The sequence below is a fragment of the Sinohyriopsis cumingii genome, unplaced genomic scaffold, assembly GCF_028554795.1.
Source record: "Sinohyriopsis cumingii isolate HCF-2022 unplaced genomic scaffold, ASM2855479v2 utg000938l, whole genome shotgun sequence".
Taxonomy (NCBI): domain Eukaryota; kingdom Metazoa; phylum Mollusca; class Bivalvia; order Unionida; family Unionidae; genus Sinohyriopsis; species Sinohyriopsis cumingii.
Genome location: NW_028315944.1, coordinates 2,652,347 through 2,677,373, shown reverse-complemented (window position 1 = coordinate 2,677,373; position 25,027 = coordinate 2,652,347). Strand labels below are relative to the sequence as shown.

At 35.9% G+C, this 25,027-nt stretch overlaps 1 protein-coding gene across 3 annotated transcripts in view; it reads right to left on the bottom strand.

Moving 5' to 3' along the window:
- Positions 1–25,027, bottom strand: part of LOC149773007 (peroxisomal ATPase PEX6-like) — a 104,007-nt gene that overhangs the window by 40,824 nt on the left and 38,156 nt on the right. For all 3 annotated transcript variants that reach the window (XR_016417510.1, XM_089946980.1, XM_089946981.1), the window contains 8 exons: positions 23,607–23,727; positions 21,441–21,513; positions 18,338–18,415; positions 16,750–16,901; positions 11,528–11,629; positions 6,613–6,689; positions 6,014–6,152; positions 3,932–4,052 (listed from right to left, as the gene is read on the bottom strand). Coding sequence is in view for 2 of the 3 variants with exons in the window: in XM_089946980.1 (XP_089803106.1) it covers positions 3,932–4,052; positions 6,014–6,152; positions 6,613–6,689; positions 11,528–11,629; positions 16,750–16,901; positions 18,338–18,415; positions 21,441–21,513; positions 23,607–23,727 (863 nt within the window). In the remaining variant the exon portion in view is untranslated. The remainder of the gene's footprint in view (positions 1–3,931; positions 4,053–6,013; positions 6,153–6,612; positions 6,690–11,527; positions 11,630–16,749; positions 16,902–18,337; positions 18,416–21,440; positions 21,514–23,606; positions 23,728–25,027) is intronic.

Sequence of the window (25,027 nt, the reverse complement as noted above, 5' to 3'; positions counted from 1 at the left end):
GTGCAAATTCATCAGACAACATAGTCACTGAAAACGATGTTATACCAGACAGTCCAACATCATCTACATGTAGTGATGGTAGTAGTGCAACACCACATCATACTGAACGCATCAAAAGTTCCCGAAAATTTCTAGACAGCTGGAAACTTGTGTGCCTGTGGCTGAGATATGATACAAAGTTAAAGCATATGTTCTGTGATATATGTATCAAGGCACAAGTCATCAATTCATTTACAAATGGTTGAGATATTTTGAAGAAGGAGTGTGTCACCAAACATGAATCCTGGCGGAGTAAGTTAATTTGGCTCAATGATCTTTAACTTTTGCCATAAATCCAGTGTTACAACTCCAGCGACTTAAACTATGCAACAAGAAATAACAAAACAAACAAGTTCTGCATAACTGAAAATAATTTATTTCTCAGAATACAGGAGTGAAAGAATTAACTTACAGCATGGTGAATGAATTTCTATTTCCTAAAAGTCCTTTAAATTCCAATAGTTCCAAGAAATCGGAATATGTTCCAAAGAAAAATATCCCTTCTGTGTTGAAGTTTCAAATGTACAGAAAGATTTCTGAAGAATTCAAATAGCTATTGAATAAATTTAGTTAATACCGTACAGTTATTCTAGCATGTCATGCAACAAAAAAAATCTTTTCAAATACCAAGTTGGGAGATTGAATCCAAATGCATGCAGACTGGGACCTACTTTTGAAAGTTTTTTGCAGCATATTTAAGCATTGTTTTCACTAAATATTCACCAATTTTTCAAGCCCAATACACGTGAAAATTTCTTATTATGATCAGCTGTGCCCAGACTGCACAATAGCTAAAGGTTCAACTCAAGCCTCTTCGACATACTTTTAAAAAAAACGCCTGTTCTACTGTGAGTGAAAGCACTAGCAACTGATTGAGAAATAAACAATGCCCTTTTTTGTTATAACTAACAATGCCTAAAATGGGTGTGAATTTTTTTTAACAGTTCAAATGTGGTCTCAAGCTACCATACATGTGATAACCATTTCCCACATTTTATATCCAATCTCATTTCCTTATTGTTAACTCATATATGCATATAACACTCGTTACTAAATAACATATTTATTTTGAATTAGTTTTTTGGGGGGCAGATATGATCTGTATGTTTCTTCATTCCTTCTTTTAAATTAATGATGGTAATTAATGCACATATACATGGTACATTAATGCCAGGTGTTGATTCAAAGTTTCATTGGTGGGAATGGATATCCTAGTTTGCTTGTCGAGAAAAAATCTACAGCATTCAGTGAGCATTCTCGGGATTTAGGAATGAAAGCGTGTGAAGTACAGCAAAATTAAATTTCTTAACACCTGGTTGACGGTGAAGTACTTTGTGAAGTAAGCCATAGACGGGGAGGGCGGGCATTTAATTCCTGAATGCCATGAAATCAACGGTTGTATTATATTACAGTTATATTACATTGCAAAGTACAATCACAGGGTTTTAGTATTAAAATGTCATTAACTAAAAGTTCCTTACAAAACTGTTCTTTGGAAAATAATATAAATAATATAGATTTGCTTAATATCTGATGTTTCTATTTAAAAAATGAGAAAGAGAGAGAGAGAGAGAGTGCAGATGTCAGGAAAGTAGATATTTTACATTTGATAATCCATTTATTTCTGGTGACAACAATCATACCTATGCACTAACGGTGATGCTGGGTGTAAAGACCATGGAGGTAGTGCAAAACAGTCATGTAATGATTTATTTTGTAATATTATGGCTGTAAATCCTTGTTGTCAGTAAAGTAATAACTTTTCCATCTTTTTCAATTTTCATTGCCTATTACATTAATAGACTTGGAAAAATAGTCACTACTTGCTCTGGTGACCTTTTTTTGAAAATTGGCCAAAAATATTGAGGTTGGCAATTTTTTTTGCGACAACATTTTAAAAGCCAGGATCATCCCCGAGTTACATTGGATGAGGGCACACCTTCACAGCCTCCCTGCAGTTACATTGCATGAGGGCACACCTTCCCAGCCTCCTGCAATTACACTGCATGAAAAGGCACAAATATAAATTGTTTTTTGAGTCTCAAAAAAGAACATGCTTCCAAAAACAAATGGAAGTAGTCATTGAAGTATGGATGAAACTGGGCACCAATCCCTCCATCCAGGTGGAGATCACTCCTGTGTGATTGGCACCTAAGTGGGCAGATGACTTTTAGCACTGTAGTTGCTAACAACAAACTCAGTAAGGTAGTGGGTGTATTTATAACGATTGGTAATGTATCTGAAAAAATATGACGTTTCACTGGATCTCGATGTCACTTTCATTTTAAGTTGTAGTTTGTATAAACAGACAACATAATTCTCTAAGCACATTATTTATAATAATTTGTGGCAGCAGACTAAGTACACAATTTGTGGCAGAATGCATTTTGCCTTAGGTGAATTAACTTTGCGATAATATCAAGAGTTAGATGCTATATTTTATTCATCATGGATTAGATAAAACATAATTTTATTTTATTCAATCTTTTTCATTCAATATCTTTCAAGTCTATCTATGTGTGCCTGTTCTGAATGAACAGGAAGCCAATAACCCCTTAGATAACCAACATCGTTAAAGCATCCATTTTGATTATGGGCAAATGTTGGCATTAGGAGTGAACAACTCTACTGAATCTGCCAATGTGTGTGAAACAAAATGAGATGCATGTTCACAGAACACTAATGCCCCACCACAATGGATAAAAGCTAACCCAACCACAAAACCTAACCAAGGTGCGATGGACGGACTGATGCATGGATGAATGGATGGACAGATGAATGGATGGATGCTTAAGATTAACAGTTATAATGACCGTATTACTGTTTTGTCATAAATATGTAATTGTCAAAGTTTAATAAGGGAGATAATTATGGAAAAAATCAATCACGGTTTATACCTTTAGTGGCTGATGGTGCAATTTTAATTGTATACATTTGTCATGAAATCTACTGTAAATTCCTGGTAAAACAGACAGTGGCATGATTCACCTTATCAAGCCTGCATGGAATAATGAAGAGAATAAGAGAGGACAATTGTACCTAATTTTTGGATTCATGTGTGGCTCTACAGAATTTTTAGAATCAAACATAATGGAGATTATTTTCATCTTAAATGAAAAGGAGTTTCAAGAGATGTGAATTCAGGAAGGAAGTAACAGTTGCAGACTGTTTACCCCCCCCCCCCATTTCAAGGCATGTTATCCTTCAAGTAAAGAAGTGTTGATTTCCACAACAATGTGCAGTACTACATTTGCTTCTAGTTTTCCAATAAAATCATTCCACCTTAATAATTATTTTGCACATGTCTGAACACCTAGTAACATTTCATGAATGAAGAGGTGTATGCTTTTCTTGTTACTGCTAACTGCAGAAAACTTTTATCAAATCATTTGTGGTTTGAGTAGAACACTGAACAAAGTCTTTGTATGCCTTTGGCTGTCTAAAACCCCAAAAATGTCAAATGAATGCTGAACAAGTCCTTGTGTGCCTTTGGCTGTCTAAAACCCCAAAAATGTCAAATGAATGCTGAACAAGTCCTTGTGTGCCTTTGGCTGTCTAAAACCCCAAAAATGTCAAATGGACACTGTACACGAATGCAAATAAATTCTGACTTGCACAATGAACAATGTACAAAAGTCTCTCTCATTCTTGATGGTCTAAGACAATTCCATGTGTCTTAATATAATGTTTTATATTTCTGCTTTGAAATTGGTATTTTCTCTGCAGGTCATCATCAAGCTCAAGAATCTTTCATTTTTGCAGTTTGGGATAATTGGGATTTTTTATTTTCTTTGGACATGAATGTGTAAAACTGAAAAAGAGCATATTCTGAGACCAAACTGCATACAAATTATGCTAAAATCACTGGGGTCGATAGATCTGCAGTTGTTACCTGATCTCCTGAGCCCTGCAGCAAGTAGTTCTGGGTACTGCAGAGGGAGTTGTATTGTGTCCAGGATCTCCTTTTTGATATCTGTCAATCCACCAACATCATCCCATCTCACATTTGGAATCTGAAACATGCAATTGATGAAAAGATGTTTTTAAATGTTATTCACACTTTGATCAACAGATGTTTGAAAACATTGTCCTTTTCATGTATGCATAAAGTACATAACTTCTACACTATCTGCTGGGTTACTACCATGTTCTAGGAGAATAAATATCAAATTAATTTGATTAAAATCATCTTACACTTTTATAGTTATAGAATGAAATAATAATGAAGTTAACCTTCTCGTGATAAATATTTTTATGAGCAAATCTGATTATTCACATGAATACATCCTCACTGCACACATGCATGTACCCTCATTGCACACATACATGCATCCTCATTGTACACATACATGTACTCTCATTGCACACATACATGTACTCTCATTGCACACATACATGTACCCTCATTGTACACATACATGTACTCTCATTGCACACATACATGTACTCTCATTGCACACATACATGCATCCTCATTGTACACATACATGTACTCTCATTGCACACATACATGCATCCTCATTGTACACATAAATGTACTCTCATTGCACACATACATGCATCCTCATTGTACACATACATGTACTCTCATTGCACACATACATTGTACACATACATGTACTCTCATTGCACACATACATGTACTCTTACAGCACACATACATGCATCCTCATTGCACACATACATGTACTCTCATTGTACACATACATGTACTCTCATAGCACACATATATGTACTCTCATTGTACACATACATGTACTCTCATTGCACACATACATGCATCCTCATTGTACACATACATGTACTCTCATTGCACACATACATGTACTCTTACAGCACACATACATGCATCCTCATTGTACACATACATGTACTCTCATTGCACACATACATGTACTCTCACAGCACACATACATGCATCCTCATTGCACACATACATGTACTCTCATTGCACACATACATGTACTCTCATTGCACACATACATGTACTCTCACAGCACACATACATGCATCCTCATTGTACACATACATGTACTCTCATTGTACACATACATGTACTCTCATAGCACACATACATGTACTCTCATTGCACACATACATGTACTCTCATTGCACACATACATGTACTCTCATTACACACATACATGCATCCTCATTACACACATCCATGCATCCTGACTGTATACATGCATGTATCCTCACTACACACATACATGCATCCTCATTGTACACATGTATAAAACCAAAGAAATCATTTTATCTAAATAAAGCTATTCCTGACTATGTCAACGATCAGTTAGTTTTAATTGTGAGTAATAAAACAACTTGGCAAGTTTCTCATTCATTACACTAAATACTTCATTTTGATTGACAAAGACTACCACAATAAAACTGTCAACCACATGGTGTCACCATACCAACATTATGGTAGGTAATTTAAATGTTATTGAAAGTGACTGAACAAGATAAAACTAGCACTGATTTGATGAGATAGGTCATGATGGATGGAAATTGATTTGATGAGATAGGTCATGATAGATGGAAATTGATTTGATGAGATAGGTCATGATGGATGGAAATTGATTTGATGAGATAGGTCATGATGGATGGAAACTGATTTGATGAGATAGGTCATGATGGATGGAAAATGATTTGATGAGATAGGTCATGATGGATGGAAACTGATTTGATGAGATAGGTCATGATGGATGGAAAATGATTTGATGAGATAGGTCATGATGGATGGAAACTGATTTGATGAGATAGGTCATGATGGATGGAAACTGATTTGATGAGATAGGTCATGATGGATGGAAACTGATTTGATGAGATAGGTCATGATGGATGGAAACTGATTTGATGAGATAGGTCATGATGGATGGAAATGGGCATTACTCTATGACAACTTAACTGAAGGGAAGGAAGTCAGGGGATATAAAAAAATCTAATAAAGATATAAGCTGTACTGTTGGACCTTTGGAGCCCCAATGATATCTGAGTGGGCATTCTGTATATCATCCAGAGCCTTGTTGAAATCCTGCTGCTCCACAACAATCCCAGCAGTCAGCAAATCTTCCTCTTCCTTAGGGCTTGGCTGCAGCTTACCTTCACAGCTGAAAATGTGCTCAGTTATTGTAAATATGGACCAAAAGAACAACATAATACATGAAAGTGTTGTAATGATACTGACACATTAAAAATACCATGGCATGGACCAGAGGAGTAAAATAACATTACACATACATATTGTATTTGATAATCTGAGGACACTAATGGTGGTTTTAATGGCACAAACTGAGTTTTATGTACCATCAGTAAAACCAATAACTGTTACATTAAAATTGCCATTACCATTCTAAAATCCTCAAACAAAAAACCCAAATTATTAAACCTATTTTATATGAAGTTTGTTAAAAAAATATCATCAAAATCTAAAGCTCCACAATGTAACATCAAAATTCAAAGTTATGATGATAGAACTATCTCAAAAGTTTCAAACAGCATATCATACATTTTAGTTATGGTATTTGATCGAGATGAAAGCACATGACAGTTGTAGATTTTTGTACATACCAAAGTTTGCATAGCCGATGGAATGCTTCTCTCTTTGCATGGGCGATCAAAGCAGCCATGTCCCCAAGGACAAAGCCCTGTCACAAAAAAATTAACAGTTACTGTAGAATGTTTGACATGGAAACTCTGCAAAAAAAATAGTTCTAGCTTCACAAATACGTAATTTGTTTCTGGGATGGATGCATGAAATCAAGATCAAGAACACCATGCCTTTAAATGCTATAAAACACAAATAGCAACTTTGAATCTTTAAATAAAAGCTTCAACTCAAATAATGGAACACCTCATTCAATTTAGTCAGTAAATAAATGGTCCATAGTAGATGTGAAACTCAATGCTTACAGTCACCTTAAGCAAAGTAGTCTGTGCTGGCTCATCATGACAAAGTAGTCTGTGCTGGCTCATCATGACAAAGTAGTCTGTGCTGGCTCAACATGACAAAGTAGTCTGTGCTGGCTCATCATGACATGGCTCAATATGACAAAGTAGTCTGTGCTGGCTCATCATGGCATGGCTCATCATGAGAAAGTAGTCTGTGCTGGCTCATCATGACATGGCTCATCATGACAAAGTAGTCTGTGCTGGCTCATCATGACATGGCTCATCATGACAAAGTAGTCTGTGCTGGCTCATCACAACATGGCTCATCATGACAAAGTAGTCTGCGCTGGCTCATCATGACAAAGTAGTCTGTGCTGGCTCATCATGACAAAGTAGTCTGTGCTGGCTCATCATGGCATGGCTCATCATGACAAAGTAGTCTGTGCTGGCTCATCATGACAAAGTAGTCTGTGCTGGCTCATCATGACATGGCTCATCATGACAAAGTAGTCTGTGCTGGCTCATCATGACATGGCTCATCATGTCAAAGTAGTCTGTGCTGGCTCATCATGACAAAGTAGTCTGTGCTGGCTCATCATGGCATGGCTCATCATGACAAAGTAGTCTGTGCTGGCTCATCATGACAAAGTAGTCTGTGCTGGCTCATCATGACAAAGTAGTCTGTGCTGGCTCATCATGACATGGCTCATCATGACAAAGTAGTCTATGCTGGCTCATCATGGCATGGCTCATTATGACAAAGTAGTCTGTGCTGGCTCATCATGACATGGCTCATCATGACAAAGTAGTCTGTGCTGGCTCATCATGGCATGGCTCATCATTACAAAGTAGTCTGTGCTGGCTCATCATGACATGGCTCATCATGACAAAGTAGTCTGTGCTGGCTCATCATGACATGGCTCATCATGACAAAGTAGCCTGTGCTGGCTCATCATGACATGGCTCATCATGACAAAGTAGTCTGTGCTGGCTCATCATGACATGGCTCATCATGACAAAGTAGTCTGTGCTGGCTCATCATGGCATGGCTCATCATGACAAAGTAGTCTGTGCTGGCTCATCATGACAAAGTAGTCTGTGCTGGCTCATCATGACATGGCTCATCATGACAGAGTAGTCTGTGCTGGCTCATCATGGCATGGCTCATCATGACAAAGTAGTCTGTGCTGGCTCATCATGACATGGCTCATCATGACAAAGTAGTCTCTGCTGGCTCATCATGGCATGGCTCATCATGACAAAGTAGTCTGTGCTGGCTCATCATGGCATGGCTCATCATGACAAAGTAGTCTGTGCTGGCTCATCATGACATGGCTCATCATGACAAAGTAGTCTGTGCTGGCTCATCATGGCATGGCTCATCATGACAAAGTAGTCTGTGCTGGCTCTTCATGACATGGCTCATCATGACAAAGTAGTCTGTGCTGGCTCATCATGACAAAGTAGGTAAAAGAGATAAATGATGTTTGCTGAACACTTACAGTCAATCCCCTGGCCAGTAAGGATATATCAGTTGAGACATTTACTGAATGCTTGCAGCTGTTAATTGGGTTAATGAAGATATGATGTTTACTTAACACTTGCAGATGTTCCCTGCACTACTGATGACATGATTATGTTTACTGAACAACTACAGCCATTCTCTGGATTAATGATGGTATAGTGATGTTTACTGAACAAATGCAGCTGTTTTCTGGATTACTGATGGCATAGTGACGTTTACTTAACAACTGTAGCTGTTCTCTGGATTACCAGTGGCATGGTGATGTTTACTTAACACTTACAGTTATTCTCTGGGTTACTGACAGTACAATGATCTTTACTAAACATCTGCAGCCACTCTCTGTGATTCTGATGATTGTATGATGATCCTGGTGATCACTTGCATCTGTTCTCTGGGCCAATGATTGTATGATAATCCTTACTGAACACTTACAGTTGCTATCTGGGCTAATGATTGTATAATAATCCTTACTGAACACTTACAGCTGCTATCTGGGCTAATGACTGTATGATAATCTTCACTGAACACTTACAGCTGCTATCTGAGCTAATGATTGTATAATAATCCTTACTGAACACTTACAGCTGCTATCTGGGCTAATGACTGTATGATAATCTTCACTGAACACTTACAGCTGCTATCTGAGCTAATGATTGTATGATAATCCTTACTGAATACTTACAGCTGTTATCTGGGCCAATGACTGTATGATGATCCAAACTAAATACCTGCAGCTGTTCTCTGGGCTACTGACAGCATAGTGCTTCATGAACACTTCAGCATAGCTCTATGGGTTATTGATAATATGTTTACTGAACACTTAAGCTGATCTATGGATATATAAAAATGTACTGTAGATAGTTACTGAACACATACAACTGTTTTCTCATTTATAACCAATATACACGGAATGGAGAACAGTTGTTTCCTGGGCTTTTAGGTTACAAAGAGATTTACTTAACACTTACAGCTGTCTCTTGGGGCCTATGAAGGATGAATACATATTTAACTTATTAACCCCTGACACTCCATTTTGGCATCAGGAAGTAGTACCAACTTCTGAGCTCTGTAGTGTCAAGGTCATTTAAGATACAGTAAAGTAGGTGGTATTACAGAAAAGTAGACAGATGTAGCTCTACAATGGTATCAAATAATCTTGACTTTCTAGTCGCATTACAAAATGCAGAGGGAAAAATGTATTTTATGAGACCAGATTTTTTTAAACCCAAAATTCGTTTCTGGTTGGAATCTGATTTTGTGCCCAGATTTTAGACTTTTTAGCTTTAGACTGAAAGCAGACTGGTCTGAACTGCACACAAACAGAAGAACCTTTGCAAAAAGTGGGATAAGTTGGGGATTTGGAATAAAAAAGGGCGACGACATAAAAATGATGAATCCAATAAGCAAAAAAAAACAACAAAGAACTCCAACTTTTACCATTCTGCACATGTGCGAGCCAAATAGCCAATGAAAAACAATGTTTCTAACACAACTCTTGCAAGCTGATTTATTTGGATGTATTCAGAAGTGGTCCCAAAAGGTGTTTCCTACTCGCATTTCAGGAGAAATGACAAAAATCTCAAGGGGTTAATGAGTTAATGAACACTTACAGCTGTTCTCTGGATGATGAAGGGTGTGGAGATGCTTAATGAATATGCAAAGCTGTTCACTCTGCTATATAGGGTAAAGAGATATTTACTAAACACATACAGTTTCAATCTGAGCTATGTACAGTAAGGAGATATTTACTGAACACTTACAGCTTCAATCTGAGCTATGTACAGTAATGAGATATTTACTGGACACTTACAGCTTCAATCTGAGCTATGTACAGTAAGGAGATATTTACTGGACACTTACAGCTTCAATCTGAGCTATGTACAGTAAGGAGATATTTACTGGACACTTACAGCTTCAATCTGAGCCATGTACAGTAAGGATATATTTACTGGACACTTACAGCTTCAATCTGAGCTATGTACAGTAAGGAGGTATTTGCTGGACACTTACAGCTTCAATCTGAGCTATGTACAGTAAGGAGATATTTACTGGACACTTACAGCTTCAATCTGAGCTATGTACAGTAAGGAGATATTTACTGGACACTTACAGATTCAATCTGAGCTATGTACAGTAAGGAGGTATTTACTGAACAATTACAGTTGTGCTCTGGACTATGAAGGTAAACAGATGCTTCATGAACACTTACAGCTGTTATCTGGACTTTGTAGGTATAGAGATGTCTAATGAACACTTACTGCCCATTCATCAGACTACATAGGGCATATTTATATTTACTGACAACACAGACCTGTTGTCATGGTTATGCACAGTATAAAGATATTTATTGAAAACTTGCATTTGTTATACATTTTATTTTGAGTCTGGAGATGTGAAATGAACGTCTACAACTGTTCTCTGTGCTATTTTGCTTGTGGAAACATTTACTGAATACTTGCAGCTGCTATATGAGCTACACAGAGAATGGAGATGTTTAATGAACATTTACAGCTGTTCTCCTGATAATGTATGGTATGTATAATGAACACTTACAGCTAAAAGAGAAATGAGATGTTTAATGAACATTTACAACTGTTCTCTTGATAATGATATAGTATGTATACTGAAAACTTACAGCAAAAAGAGAAATGAGATGTTTAATGAACATATACAGCTGTTCTCTTGATAATGTACAGTATGTATACTGAAAACTTACAGCTAAAAGAGAAATGAGATGTTTAATGAACATTTACAACTGTCATGTAGATCCTGGATATATTTACTAAACTCTTTTAGCTGTCGTATGTGATATGTAGAGTATGAAGGTGTATAATGAACACTTAGTCGGATTCTCTAGAGATATACAATGAACACTTAAGAACTGTTCTCTGGACTAGGTTTAGTATGATAGCATTTAAATATTACCTGATATTTACAATGTAGAGTATGGCATATTTACATAACATGCACAACTGTTCTTGTGCTATGTAGGGTATGGAGACATTTACTGAACATTTACAGCTTAACTCTAGGCTATGTAAAACATGAAGAGATTTACTAAACACTTACAGCTGTTCTCTGGGCTATGTAGGGTATTGAGATGTTTCCCGAGTACTGTACATTCTGTAACAAACCCTGTATCATGTCTCCTCTCTCCATTTCATTTGGGGCCTACAAAAACAGCAGTCAGGTTTTTTACAACTTAGTTATCACAGAAATCTAATGCCTTCAGTATTTTGAGCCCTAACATTGCCATGAGAATGAATCTATAATGTAGAGAAGAAAAGTCTTATGACTTCTATAAAGTCAAGTTCATTTCATCTCAATGAATTGATAGCAATAAATAGGTCAGGAAACCAGAATGGTGGATTTCTTTAACTGAATCCAATTTACCTCCACTAAATAACTAAAAACTGTAATGAATAAACAGTAGGAATAAAACAAACTGGTTAACAAAACAGACTGTTTAATAAAACAGACTGGTTAATAAAACAGACTAGTCAACAAATCAAGAATGTAAATTATCATGACTCTTATGGTCTTAAAAAGTAATAGAAAAAGTGAGAAGCAACAACCTTTGTAAAATTAAAAAATAGTTTATTTCCCAAGATAAAAAGTAAAAATGTAAACTTATGGTACTTGCAAATGAAATCCCAAATAATCCCAGAAACACTGACACAAGTCCTAATAACTAAAGATCTGAATAATATTTTGTGGTATTTCAAAAAATATTCAACACTGAAAGTGTTGATATGCCAGGAGTGGCCATTAGTCTCTTATGTACTAATGTACCAATACCCTAAACTGTACTAATGTACCAATAGCCTAAACTGTAATAATGTACCAATAGCCTGAACTGTACTAATGTACCAATAGCCTAAACTGTAATAATGTACCAATAGCCTGAACTGTACTAATGTACCAGTAGCCTAAACTGTACTAATGTACCAATACCCTAAACTGTACTAATGTACCAATAGCCTGAACTGTACTAATGTACCAATAGCCTAAACTGTACTAATGTACCAATAGCCTAAACTGTAATAATGTACCAATAGCCTGAACTGTACTAATGTACCAATAGCCTAAACTGTACCAATGTACCAATAGCCTGAACTGAACTAATGTACCAATAGCCTAAACTGTACTAATTCCAATATGCACATGATATCAACAACAAACTCCTTTATAATATTGTTGTACAGAAATTCAATTCTATTAAATTAAAGTCAGATACTTTTTGTAAAAACCAGCAATATGGTCAGTCTGATTTATCAAGCAGAGATCACAGGTCAACATGGTGGTCATGTGATACAACAATACTCCAAAAGTTGTTCTCGGAATATATAAATATGGAGAATTTTGTGTTCTTTCATTTTTGTATTTTTATTACAACCATTATATGACTTTCATTTAATGTTTTTTACTTTCTCTACAACATTTGAAAAGGTGGGTTGTTAGATATGTGTACAATACTCATGCAACTAGCAATGCAAATCGCTAGCACCAGGTCACATTTCATCAATGACGTAGTTTTATCTTGTCTTTCAGCAGGTTAAATACATAATGATTTTACTACTCACAATTTCTGAGAAAATGAGTAATTTTCATATTGATTTCATGCGTGTTTCATTCAATCTAGCAACATTTAAAGTTTGCTAGGCCATCCGTTAAGCAGCTACACTTTGCCACCACCATGTTGGCCTCAGGTGATGCTAGATTGGTTTTCATACCTTCCATGTAAGAAAAGATACGGATATCAAGCTGAAAATAAAAGTCTACTAGACGAATCTAATCCACTGGGCGTTTGCTTTGACTCAGCATATATGTTTATTGCAAGCAACTAAATAATCCATATGGCACCCTCTGAATATTCTGGTTAGAACTCGATAAATTTAACTCACGATCAGTTTAGTTATAACTCAATTATGTGATTGTTTTGGACGTCAAGTGGTTTTGGAAAATTCCCAGGTTTTCCCATGACTTTCATCAATATTTTCAAAATTCGAGGACTTTTCACGGTCAGGGAAACAAGTATCATTTCTCCCAACTTTTTCATATTTCCCAGTAGCGTGGGAACCCTGTCAGTAAATACTAACATTGCAAATAACAAACTGCATACCATAAATCCTCCTGTCTAAGCCATGTCCAACTGCAAACAACTTAGACTCTGATCTGCTGTTACTTGATGTGTCAGCAGATCTGGGTCAATGCTGTTTGTTGTACTTCTTAATCCTAACAAATTGCATAGACCCAGCTCTGCCAGTATGTTATGTGATGGCAGATCTGAGTCTGTGCAGATTGCAGTTGGATTCGACTTGTAAGTGAGTATATGTGGTGTCAGTCCATATACTCTGAAGTGCAATCATTGGTGATCTAAAACACTAAACCCAAAATGATGATGATGTTGTTTGTTGCAATAGCAAGACATGATGGTACACACAACCCCACAGTGATCTCCAAATAACACATGTCCTCACTTATAGTTCCAATCAAATTGCAAACTGCCAGCAGATCAGGCTCTATACAGTTTGTAAGGAATAATCAGTAGAACAAACAACAGATACCCTGATCTGCTGGCACATTATGTCAAGCAGATCAAGGTCTATGTTGTTTTCAGTTTGACAAGATTTATAAATGACTATATATGCCAATTACACCATGTTCCTTAATAGACAATGAATGAACCATTTTTGTCTGAAGTTTTTGTGAAAGTTAAGTTTGTACTAAATGTACACATTTTAGGGTCATACAGGTAGTTTTGAAATACTGATAACCTGAATAAGTTTTGTGTGTGTATGTTTCTTGGGGCACTTACAAATATGAAGGTTATATCATGTGGTAGCAAGTGGAGTAAAGTGCTTTGCCAAGGAAGACATCACAGCAGCCAATGATGAATCATCCAAAGGCAAGATTCAAGCCACACCCATCTGGTCATGTGGTCATGAGTTTGACAGGTTAATCATAGAGCCACCAATAATAATCCTAATCTAAATAATGACAAAGTTCTACTATCATAACAAGACATTAAAAAAGGAGTTCCTTGAAAGAACTGATGATCTATTGGTTGAAAAGAACTGTAGGAGTCCACAATAAGTCCATTTCTTCCCTCCTTTTATACTTTTCAATCACTGAGTATTTAAATCATTTCAAATATTCATGAGAAACTCCAACATCCCAAATTTGGTAAAAAAATAAAATATTTTCTTTTGTGTTTTGTAATAAACATGATCACAAGTGCAGAACAAAACTCTCTGTCATGGCTTTGATATTATTGACCAAAGAGAATAAAATTGTCTTAGATACTGTCAAGATATACCCACATGTTAAGTTTGGTCCATAATTATTTTTGTTTCAACAAGGTATTCTTCTCATATATTCAGACTGAGTCTGATAAAAATCCAGACATTTTTTGTTTGTGTTATCATGCACAGAAGCCATTATAGATAAAAATCACAGCCATGTCCTTTGACTCTGAAATTAATTCAGAGGGCTGCTTGTCAACTTCTTTAAATACAAAGACTGGTCAAAATTAATTTGCATATGTAAATGTAACTGTACTGGTAAGTTTCTAAAATAACAAAAATGCCAGCAGTAACCTCTGACTTGTCTCCAAGGTCATGTAGGATTGCTGTTCAGAATTGTTCACAATACTATGGGCATATTGATGGTTAGATACACAAACATTTTTCATTCAGGACCAATCGCTTATTGCAAGATGTGCTTTAGTGAATGACCCATGTCAACATCCCATCTCAATTCCTCAATGTTAATACCATATTCTCAGCATGTTTTTTAATGTTTTCTAATTTCATGGCGTTTGTTTTTGTAATCATATCATTATATGTTTTTTATCTTATTGGTGTTGTCTAATGTTGTAAAGCACTTAGAGCTTCTAAAGATTAGGCGCTATACAAAGTCCTCATTATTATTATTATTATTATTATTATATGCCAATGTCCCATCCCAATGCCACCATGTCACTACCCCATGTCAATGTATGATCTAAATTCCCCAATGTCAATTTCATCATGTCAATGCCCCATGTTAATGTCCCATCTCAATTCCACCATGTCACTGTCCCATGTCAATGAACCATCTCAATGCCCCAAGTCAATTCCACCAAGTCAATGTCAAATCTCAAAGCCCCACGTCAGTTTCACCATGTCAATGCCCCACATCAATTCTGCTCTGTGAATCCCACCACCTGCTGAAGATAAGTAGTGATGACAATAATTTTGAGACAGCTGTACCATAAAGTGGTTGCCATTTCAAAATCAGCATAACTTCATTCATGATCAGCTGCATGGTACTTTAGTAAAAGCACCACGCCAATATAACCATCTGTTCAGGAGAAGCAGTCATATGAAGATTTTCTAGTTAGCCATTTGGAGGTTAGTGGCCACCAAGGCAGCCATCAGGAGGTTATTACCCACCTGGAAGCTATTTGGAGGTTATTACCCACCTGGAAGCTATTTGGAGGTTAAATCAGCTTTAATATATGACCAACTAAATATTTAAATAAGTGTTTAAGCAAAAGAAAAACCATGTTTATGTGACCATCTGTTCTGGAACAGTTGACATAACAAGATTTTCTCATACTGGGATTTTACATTGGCATCATTTTCATTCAGGACCAACCACATATCTTAAAATAATTTTTTAACCAAAACCCCAATGCTGATATGACCATCCATTCTGAGGAAGTAGCAATAACATGATTTCAAGATAGCCATCATAGCAATTATGTGTGATGTCAAATTGGCACAATTTTAATTTATAACCATATAAATCTTACGATAAGTCTTTTAGTGAAACTCCATGTTATGACCGTCAGTGTAGGAGGAGTAGCAAATTCAAGATTTTCAAGATGGCCAGGATTGTCTGAGGACAAAACAGCAACAGTTTCATTTTCAAATCATCTACATCGAAAAAGTCTTTCAGTAAAACCACAATGTTGATGTAACCACACATTCAGGAATAACAAGATTTTCAAGAAAGCTACCATTTTGACATATGCAAAGTTCAAGAGGCAACATCTTCACTGAGGAGCAACTAGACAATGGGACAAATGTGTTTGCAATGATTCATGGCAATCCACTCAGTGACTTAGGAGTAGCATAAAAAATTCATGCTAACTGACAGACAATGCATGACAGATGACAGACCATGACATCAGCTCCTCTGGCTTCCACCAGCAGAACTCAAATTTAACAGATGTAACTTATTTAAACATGCAAGTCTGTTGAATACATGGATTATCAATACAAGGATGCGTTTTCTGATTGTACCTCTATTTTCAGCTCATGAAGGAATGCCTCCTGCATGTCCTTGGTCAGTTCTTTTGGCGTGTGTGTTGTGGCCACCACAATTACTGGGTATGTCTGAAGTTCCTTCTTCAACTGAAGGACATAATTATGGAAACTACTGGCAACTCTTGGATCTGCAAGATACCAGCCTAGTGTACATATACTTGCATTACTAATTATTATACATGCTGAAATAGCATCAAATATTACTTGCATTACTAATTATTATACATGCTGAAATAGCATCAAATATTACTTGCATATGCTTTTATATATCTAACATATTAATAAAGTTGACTCAATCTTAAAATATTTGAGTGAAACAAAATTAAAAACTGAGAAAACTTTCACTTTTAAGATATTCTTTTATATCCTTTAATCAATACATTTTTTGGCAGGCATTTAAAATATTCTTTTAAATATATGTATACTCATTAAACATTATTACAGGATTTACCTCCCTTACTAAATTTACTTATGAATAATGCACCAGAACATATGAAAAGCAAATACACAGCTTCAAAATATATAGCCCTAAATGTGCCAGTTCAGGATGCACTGTATGGCAGATCAAGCTCTATGTTGGTCAGAATGAATAGTGTAAGACAAGACCAAGGTCTTGTAATCTCAAAACTATGTTGGTCAGAATGAATAGTGTAGGCCCAGACCAAGGTCTTGTAATCTCAAAACTTTGTGGACACAAAACTCAATCTCTGGCTCAAAACCTTCAACTGAAAATGGATGCTAGGAGTAAGCCTGTGTATTTGAAATTATAACTATCAGTAGAGTAACCTGGATTAAAAATAGCCTGGAACTTTCTGATTATAATGTCTTCTTATTAAAGTTATAAAAAGTAAAAGTTTTGGGACTGACCTTGGACTTGAGTTTCATGCTCAAAAGTATTTGAGAATACAGGACAAAGACTGGAGATTATTGTTGTTGTTGTTGTTATAGGGTTTAGCACCATTTTTCAGCACAATATAGGCTATATATGGTGGCCAGTATTAATGGTGGAGGAAGAACCCAGGAAAACCCCGGAAAAAAACGCCGACCCACGAGATGCTACTGGCAAGTATTCTCACATATCCACATTGGCCGAGCCTGACATTTGAACCCACGTAGACAGAGGTGAGATGGCAGTGATCCGTAACAGAGAGCGCTTTAGACCACTCGAGGCCCCAAGACAGGAGATAATAAAACATATGAAATGAGTTTCCATTATCAGCCAATCAAACTTTCAAAGTAACATCATTCATTGGTCAAAACAAAACCTCAAGCTCCAACTGAAGCTAAAGAGTTGCATTATTGAAGACCAGATCTGCTGGCACATGCTGATTGGGGTCCACTCTTTTTGCAGTATGGATGCATGATACACATGGATAAACATCATAGTTTTCTGAGCTTAAAGTTAACAAAACTAAGGTAAAATTTACATTGTTCTGTGACATTTGGGGATATAAACTGAAAATCAAGAAATCCTTCCCATATATGCTGAATAATCAATCTTTTTATTGCTAATTTTTATTACATATTATATGACAACATTTATATTTTTGAGCTATGTACTTACCCTCCGTATTCCCATCTCTATCCCGACCAAGAGCATGGACATTTAGTAACAAAAGGATACAAGGAGAGTACAGACCAGCTAAATGAGAAAAACATAAATTATATTAAAATGTAATAGATAAATAATACAATATAACAATTACAATCTAATATAAACAGAGGATCTTTCATTGGTGTTCATTTCATATTAAATTTATACAAGTTCAATCGAACTGAATATAATCTGAACAAGGTACTTACAGCAAATGGCATACTGCATTACCTGAACACCAGCACAAAGTCACAATCCACAAGGTACTTACAGCAAATGGCATACTGCATTACCTGAACACCAGCACAAAGTCACAATCCACAAGGTACTTACTGCAAATGGCATACTGCATTACCTGAACACCAGCACAAAGTCACAATCCACAAGGTACTTACTGCAAATGGCATACTGCATTACCTGAACACCAGCACAAAGTCACAATCCACAAGGTACTTACAGCAAATGGCATACTACATTACCTGAACACCAGCACAAAGTCACAATCCACAAGGTACTTACAGCAAATGAAACACGTCAGTGTTTCCCTTTACCCTCATTTGTGCATCAGAGACACCCCAATTTTCAATATGACATCCATTTTGACACCAAGGTTTGTTTAATATTTAATCTGACACCCAATTCTGATACCAAGGAGATTTTTTGCTTTCAATCTTGCATCCCTTGAAGATACAATGAAAATGCAACATATGATCAGAAGCACTAGGTCAGAAATCACAAGAAACTTACAGAAAATGGCATACTTTAATAAATGAACATTCACAGGGTATTTACAGCAAATGGCATATTATATAAACACTTGTGCTGCTTCAGAACATATGGATCACCATGGCAAATCCCAATGATTTTTATTACGTATTCCTCCGTCCAAGCCAATGTTTCCAATTGCCTAAAATTCATTACAGTTATTATGTATCCCTGTGCTATGACTGCATATAAAGAGCTTAGTCAAATATATTAAAAAAATGACAATGTAACTGCAATTTTAGTATATTTGACCACTGACACCCTTCCAGAGGAAAGGCACAAATCTATAACCATCTTTGCAATGGTTATCACATGGGCAGCATATTTACAAAGTTTGGCAAATATCTGACCAGTATTTTAGAGTAATGGCTAAAAGATGGATGGATGAATGTCATGTCACAGTGATTGTTATCACATAACATCATGATGCCAGGGGGCGAACACCATGTCATGAACTGTTTATTGCTAATAAAGTATCATGATCACATGACCCCAACACCAGTATAGCGATGTCCATCACATATACCTACATATAAATCAGATCCAAGTGCAAAAATATGGACAATAATCGGCTATCAAATGTACTGGCAGATCATTGTCTATGCTCTTTGTTATACTGATTAGTCCTAACAAACTGCATAGACCCAGATCTTCCAGTATAACATGCAACAGCAGATCTGGGTCTATACAATTTGCTGTTGAATCCAACTTATACTCAAGTAAATATGGTAATTAACTGCATGGCTTTTTCAGCAAGTCAAAGTTTTGCATTTTAATAATAATAATAATGATATGTAATATTGGAAAATATACATAGAATCTTTAACTGAAATCAGTTGCAAGAGAGGAATGAAATAAAATCTAAATAAATAGATAAATCATACGTATCTATCTGTATGTTCAAGCTACACAAGCAAAAATATCTGACAAAGTAACAATGCAGGTGTAACTATGTGAATACATGCAATGTATTATACAAAGTAGCAAACTGTCTGTTAGCCATTCATCAGTGTAGGCCAAATACAGTCCATTGTAATAATTAAACCAATTGCCATTCATCAGTGTAGGCCCAATATAGTCCATTTTAATAAAAAAATCCAATTGCCATTCATCAGTCTGACTCAATATAGTCCATTGTAATAATTAAACCAATTGCCATTCATCAGTGTAGGCCCAATATATTCCATTGTAATAATTAAACCAATTGCCATTCACTCAGTGTAGGCCCAATATAGTCCATTTTAATAATTAAACCAATTGCCATTCATTAGTATGGCTCAATATAGTCCATTTTAATAATTAAACCAATTGCCATTCATTAGTATGACTCAATATAGTCCATTGTAATAATTAAACCAATTGCCATTCATTAGCATGACTCAATATAGTCCATTTTAATAATTAAACCAATTGCCATTCATTAGTATGACTCAGTATAGTCCATTGTAATAACTAAACCAATTGCCATTCATTAGTATGACTCAATATAGTCCATTTTAATAATTAAACCAATTGCCATTCATTAGTATGGCTCAATATAGTCCATTTTAATAATTAAACCAACTGCCATTCATTAGTATGACTCAATTTCTGTAATTGAATAAACGAGAGGGATGAGACTGATTTTAGCACAAAATCTGCTGGGATGTGAGGCATGTGTCCTTTTATTTGCCGAGAGTCAGTCATTGGTACATTTTCAAACAGATTATAATGTTTGTAAGTCTGTCATTGGTACATTTTCAAACAGATTATAATGTTTGTAATTCTGTCATTGGTACATTTTCAAACAGATTATAATGTTTGTAAGTCTGTCATTGGTACATTTTTAAACAGATTATGGTGTCTGTAAGTCTGTCATGGTTATAATTTCAAACAGATTGTAGTTTTGGTAAGTCTGTCATTGGTACATTTTTAAGCATTGTAGTGTTCATAAGTCATTCGTGGATACATTTTCAAACAGATCATAGCATCTGTAAGTTTGTCATTAATACATTTTCAAACCGATTATAGAGTTTGTGAGTCATGGGTATGACTGTCGATCACCTGCCAAATCTTGTGGTATTATGACTGTGAAAGATGTTTCTTATTCATAGTAAATCCCAGTTTGCTGTAGGATTGGTCAATGGTCAGGAGGAATTCTAAATATGCAAAATGTTGTTTACAAGTGGAGAAGTAATGCAGCATAATTTCATTACATTAAGTATAGTTCTGGTGAGTATAAATTCAACATTAAAATTTCCTGCAACGCTCCAATATCAGAAGCAGATACAGTTGCAAAGAAATATGATAGAAATATGTAAAGGGAGACCTGCATTAAATATATTCTTCATTCTAGTCTCAGTAGCAGCTGACGTCTCTGCGCATAGACCATGGCAGTTCATCTGTAACATATGGACAGAAACTGTACGACAGGCATGTATAAAACAAATTCAGACATACTCAAGAAATCACCAAAGTTCAACTGTAATAAAGCCATTGCTCATGTCTGGACAGTGAGAAACTCAAACACCATGACCTAAGCTTTTCTCATTTGACATGCAATTTTTCTGTAACAATAAAACATACATGCTCTTTATGCAAATGAAAGCAATAACGTAAAGTCTTCAATTTTTCTGGATATGAAATCTAACTTATAGCTATAGGCACTAAAAGAAAAGTTAACAACTTAATGTTTGTTAATTTGGACAGAAAAAAGAATGTTCTTTTGTTCAATGGCAGCATTTTCAAACTGATGAAATAAAAAGTATGTAACCAATATAATTTAGCTCATCAACCAGCTGAAAATTCATTCACTGCTATGAAAAAGATCCAATGTCAACAACTTAACTCAGAAGTCTTATTTCTTTTTAAATCATCTCTTCCTAAAATGCCCTCTACTTCTGGTTGATTTTCTAAATTAGAGGTTACTCACAGGTTTGGGATATCAGAACTGTAATACCACTCACTTTGCACCACTGTGGTCCTGAGTTAGATCCACATTTCTGACATGTGCATTAGGGCATAACCGACTTTTGATCCGGAAATCGGATTCCACCGGATAGTATGAACTTCCGATTAATCGGAGTCGGACAAGGCAGGAACGACCGATTCGGATAATAAAAATAATAAAGTTGAATTTCTATAGCACCATGTCTAACACTGCGTGTCATTCGATAGTGCGTTAATAAAGTTAAATAAGAAGTCAGGAAAGTCCAATATGGTCAACACAACGGGGTGAAACGATAATACTTGAGTTAGACCGAAAGATTTAAATTTATTAAAATATATAATACAATCCTACCCGTTTATGTCAACATCCTCAATAATGAAGGCATAATATTGAATACATTGACACATGCTAATGAGGTATTAAAAGAAAATGATTTCGCAAGAGGCCAACTTTATAGGACCAAACAAAAGCCTGTTTTATTTTTATTTGACCGCGACATTAAAGCATGGCGGCAAGATCAACTAATTGTTGAATAAAGTACAGGATGGAACTGGCCGCTTGCCGACATAAATGATTAAGGCGGGAAAATAAAAGCCTGGCGGAAAGATCAACTAATTGTTGAACAAAGAATGGGTCGGAACTGGCAAAAAAATAAAAAATTTCATGGATTCTTTGTGGCTTTGAACTTCGTTGCATTTTGCTATAGTCCTGCCATATCCTTCCCCTTGTGACATCGGTGTGATATGCAAAACGTGTGTAACACGGTTTAAAAAGTTAATTTGAAAAACCTTTTAATTTAGCATTTCCGATTAATTGAATCATATCCGGAATCGGAAAAATTTCATGCCCAAAATCCGGAATCGGAAATCAGTAGAAAAATGCTAATCGGTTATGCCATGTGCATGGGTCAGTGGCCTATGGATTAAGGTCATGTTCTTTGCTTTACATACTCTTTCTGATTATATTGCTTCTGTAAGGTTATTGTGAAAGTTAGGTCATCTAAACTTTAGTCCATCAAATGAATATATCAACCCCTATACTGGATCCTATCTTATTTCCATCATCATGAATTGAAATCCAATACAGAACAAATGAAATAGATCCAGACTAAGTATGGAATAGATCCAGACTAAGTACTGTGGCTCAGATGAACTTCATTGTGACATCACTGTAATTCTTGGTCACATGCTAACTTTTTAATATCATCAACCCTGCACCCCATCATTGCAAGAAAATAATTCCAAAAATTGTTCTCCTATATAAATATCCCTCAGAGTTATCATACCAAAGGGAGGTAACACACTCTGAGAAATATGAAATATGAACCAAGGTCAGTATCTGTCTCCCAGTTCTAACGTTCCTTCCACCTCTAATACCTGCACATTACACCATCTCCGAAGCCCTCTCGAACACCTTGTACAATTTGGGAGAATTTGTTGTGCAATTATGAATAAAAAAAACGAAACTTAAGTACCTTGATAAGAGTCAGTGAAGATCAGACACAGCAAATTACAAAGCAAGCCACCTCTCTCCTGCCAAACTTACTTTCAAGGTATGTATGTTCAGCCTCCTGGCAACAGCAACCACCAGGGACAGCTTCCCACACCCTACAGGTCCTGAGATCAGAACTGCAGGCTGGACAGCTGATAGTGTCATGTCTCCTTTTCTGCAACACAATAACCAACATATTTTGCATGATTTGTGTTGTCTTTAATGTAAAGAATGAAGGAAAGAAAGAAGGATAGACAGATGAAGAGTTTGCTTCTGATCATTCTGTCCGAATGGCAGTTTTCTAAAATAAAAACATGAATACTTTACCTTAGTGAAAAAAAATGTTTACATAATGTTGTTGGACAGTGATTATGATTCAGACCTAAACTCAATAAAAGATTAAGAGCCAAACGTACATGCTTGTTCAATGCACACTAGAACTTCATGTTCAGAGTACTCTACAAGTAAACTAGAAAAAATAAAATCTAACTCTTGAATTCAATTCAAAATATTTCTTGGAAATGAAAAACGTCGATATTCAAAACAAGTGTTTTGAAGAAGAAAAAGAAACTTGTAATCAATGTGACCTTGATCTTTCAATTTTCTCAAAAGCTTTGGCACATTTTCATTCTGAACTGAAGAAAATGATCCTCAATCACTGCATATACAATAAAAAGAACAAGAGGCCCAAGTCAGGCTGATATTGCTAAACTGATAACAACATACATTGGCTTGTCAATGCAACATTCAAAACAGTGAAATTGTAGAAGAGAAAGAGATCTTTGTAGCACTTATTTACTTCATTGGTTATCAATGTTGGTGCAATTTATTTTCTTTCTCACACCATATATACAGGATTTCATTCTTGCTATAATAAAGATAAGCCATTTATACAACCAGCATTCTCTCCAGCATCTGTCCCCGAACCTGGCTATTAGGCCCCGATTCATAACTCAGAAACCATAACCCTACCATTAAAGTACCTGCACTTGTACTCTTACTTGGCAATATATGGGGAGTTAATATCCACAATCAGCATTGATAACTTGATCTGTTCTTACTCCCCTTTAGTTTTAACTTGGCAACCATTAAAATCCCTACCCAAGGAGCTGTGGTGGCTGAGTGATTAAGGTGCTGGAAAAATGATCAGAAGGTCATAGGTCATAGGTTTGATTCCGCCATCTGATCAGCCTAGATCATTTTTAATCTGTGGCTCTCATTCATACGTAAACTCATCTGAGATCTTGATGATATGTGGTAACTTTGATCAAGATCTTATCTAGACCTCATTAATATCTATGGATGTCACTCATTTATGAACTCTTCCAATATACTGACAACATGCCACATCAGATCATATATATGGCCTCTACAGTGTTTGCAATCTCAACCCAAACTGCTGCTGGATCACCTCATTAATATGCATTGATGTCAAACTCTTCAAACATCTTGATAATTTTAAGCTGACATACTAA